General features: G+C 71.5%; 1 protein-coding gene across 1 annotated transcript; it reads right to left on the reverse strand.

The window, feature by feature from the left end:
- Window positions 1-1,436: 1,436 nt before the first annotated feature.
- On the reverse strand, window positions 1,437-2,295 carry H696_06235 (hypothetical protein; the record flags this gene model as incomplete). Its single annotated transcript, XM_009499983.1, has 3 exons — window positions 1,437-1,838; window positions 1,968-2,218; window positions 2,283-2,295. The coding sequence occupies 3 exons, from the start codon at window positions 2,293-2,295 to the stop codon at window positions 1,437-1,439; spliced, it is 666 nt and encodes a 221-aa protein (XP_009498258.1).
- Window positions 2,296-2,349: the final 54 nt, after the last annotated feature.

The raw sequence follows: 2,349 nt of genomic DNA on the forward strand, positions 1-2,349 counted from the left end.
CCCCCGCCCCTCCGCCCCTCCGCCCCTCCGCCCTCCGCCCTCCGCCCTCCGGGGGTGGAGTTGCCATGCACGGAGAAGACGCCAGGCAGGGGCGTGTTTCAGCCGCCACCCACACCACGAGGCCGGCGCCCAGGTGGAACCCAGCAGCTGGCCTGGCGGTGGTTACGCGCTGGCCCCCTGGAGGGGCGAGTGCCGCCACCCCGGCCGCCCGGGGGGGGGGGGGGGGGGACGCCCGTGGCCCCGCATCGCCCCTTGCCCGCCCCCCACCCCAGCGGGATTCAGCCCCCAAGGGGCGGCTCGCCCACGGCCGCACATTGCCCAGGACACACGGGTGGCGGGGCGAGCAGCCAAGCGGAGGCATAGCGGGGGCGGGCGGGGGGAGAGAAGGAAAAGGCGACGGAGGCAAGGGGAGGCGGGACTATTGGACCGTGCCCAGGGTGCGTTTGGCACACGCGATGGGAAGCGACAGCCGGGCCGAGGGATGGCCGTGTCCGGGTCCTGGCACCCGAGACGCGCCGGACGATCCGCCCGCCTCGGGGCCGCCCTCCGCCGGCCGGGGAAGGCCGACCCGGGGGAGGGGGCATGAGGGCGCAAGCCTGGACCACCCGCCCTTCTCCGCCGCAAACACCGGGCCCGGCGCGGCCGCAACAAAAAACAATGAAAAAAAAAAACAACCGGAAAGCCCCCCTACCGGCATGTGCGCGCTCCGCCACTTGGCCCAGGACACTGGAGCGCCATTGGGTGCTATGACGCGTGGAATATTGAATGCGCATTTTCCCCCCGTTCCTCCCCCGGTGTCGGTCGACGGGCTCTCGTGCGTCCGGCCGATGCTTCCCCAACACCCCCGGGGGTGGCTCCCCGCGCGGCAGGTAAAATGACCGCCCAATTGCCGGCTCGCCCGCGCGCGCGCGTACATCCCTCACTCCAGGGAGAACCCCGCCCCCGGTCCTGCCCCAAGACTTAACCTCCCCCGCACCCCCGCACCCCCGGCCCCCGCACCCCCGGCCCTGCCTCGCCTTCTCCCGCGTTCCCTCTTCTTCCTGGGCGAAATGCTACCCCCCGATCCCTGGCCCCTTCGTGCCCGGCCCTTGCTGGTCCCCACCCAACGTGTCAATATTCAGCCAACATAGCTGGCCTGGCGTGTGCCCAAAAGTGTTTGCACGCGCGTGCACGTGTGTGTGTATGCACTCACCCCCACTTGCGCCCGCTTCCCCGGCCCCCTCTCGCCCCAGGCTGACAGATGCCCGCCAGGCACGGCCAATCCGTCCCCCCCCCCCGCCCGGCAGCGACCGCCACGCGCGCGTGGCCGCGCTCGGAAAGAGGGACCCGAAAAAGTGGGTCTCGACCGGCGGTCGGGCAGGGCATGCCACTGCAGCGTGACGACCGGGGTTCATTCACGTGGTCGGCAAACTGCCACTCGGCTTAACTCGGCCTCCTCAACATCCCCCATCGCCCTGTGCCTCCCTCCCGGGGACGGCCTTCCGCTCGAGGGCCGCGGCCAGGGCAGCCACCTCGACCAGGGCTTGGCCTGATTCGGCCAATGCCGCCTGGACACCGGGCGAAAGAGGTGCCCCGGTCGGTCCGCCCCGGAGAGCGAGACCACCGGTGGCTTCAACGCGGCCAGCCTGGCCGACAGCGGCCCGGCCGAATGTCCGCAATGCCCCAGACTCGCCGAGCTCCGCCATCACCGGGAGACCCTCGGCCGGGGGGCTCGGAAGATCACGCTTGAAGGCCGCCTCCCCAGCCAAGTGCCGTAGGGAGGGATACTTCCGCGCGAGGGAGGCAGCTGCCCGACCCGTTTGCCTATTGGCCCCGGCGCCGAGCGCGGCCTTCAGCAGCTTCGGCGCGGCGAAGGGCAGGGGGGAGGGGGGGGGGGAGGGCATATAGTGGTCAGAAGACAGGCTGGGCCTGGAATGGTTGCCAGCCACCTTCCCGCCGGGCCGGCAGAGGAGCCCACCAAGGCGCACCTTGCGAACGTCGGCCCCGGAGACCGGCAGCAGCCAGTGATCCCCAAGCGCGCATCGACCATGGCTCCGGGCCGATGCGAGGCTCCCGCCCACCGCCGGGGCGTGGAGGAACTCCTCAGCCGGGGCGCACTGCAGCAGCCAGGACAGCATGCGAGGCCCAGTGGCCGGGGCGCCTCCCCCGAGCAGCGGCCCGATGGACGAAATGTCATCCAGATAGCCCGGGACCAGGGAATCGACAAATCCCCGCCGGACTACCGGGCAGGCCAAATGCCGCGTCAGCCCCCGGCACCGGAGGCTATCTGCGGCACACGGCACCGCGTCGAGGCATGTTCACCGGTGTCAGGCGTCGCAGAAAGCAGACATACCGCCCTCGCTCCCCCCC

The sequence above is a fragment of the Fonticula alba genome, assembly GCF_000388065.1.
Source record: "Fonticula alba strain ATCC 38817 unplaced genomic scaffold supercont2.35, whole genome shotgun sequence".
In the NCBI taxonomy this organism is placed as follows: domain Eukaryota; order Rotosphaerida; family Fonticulaceae; genus Fonticula; species Fonticula alba.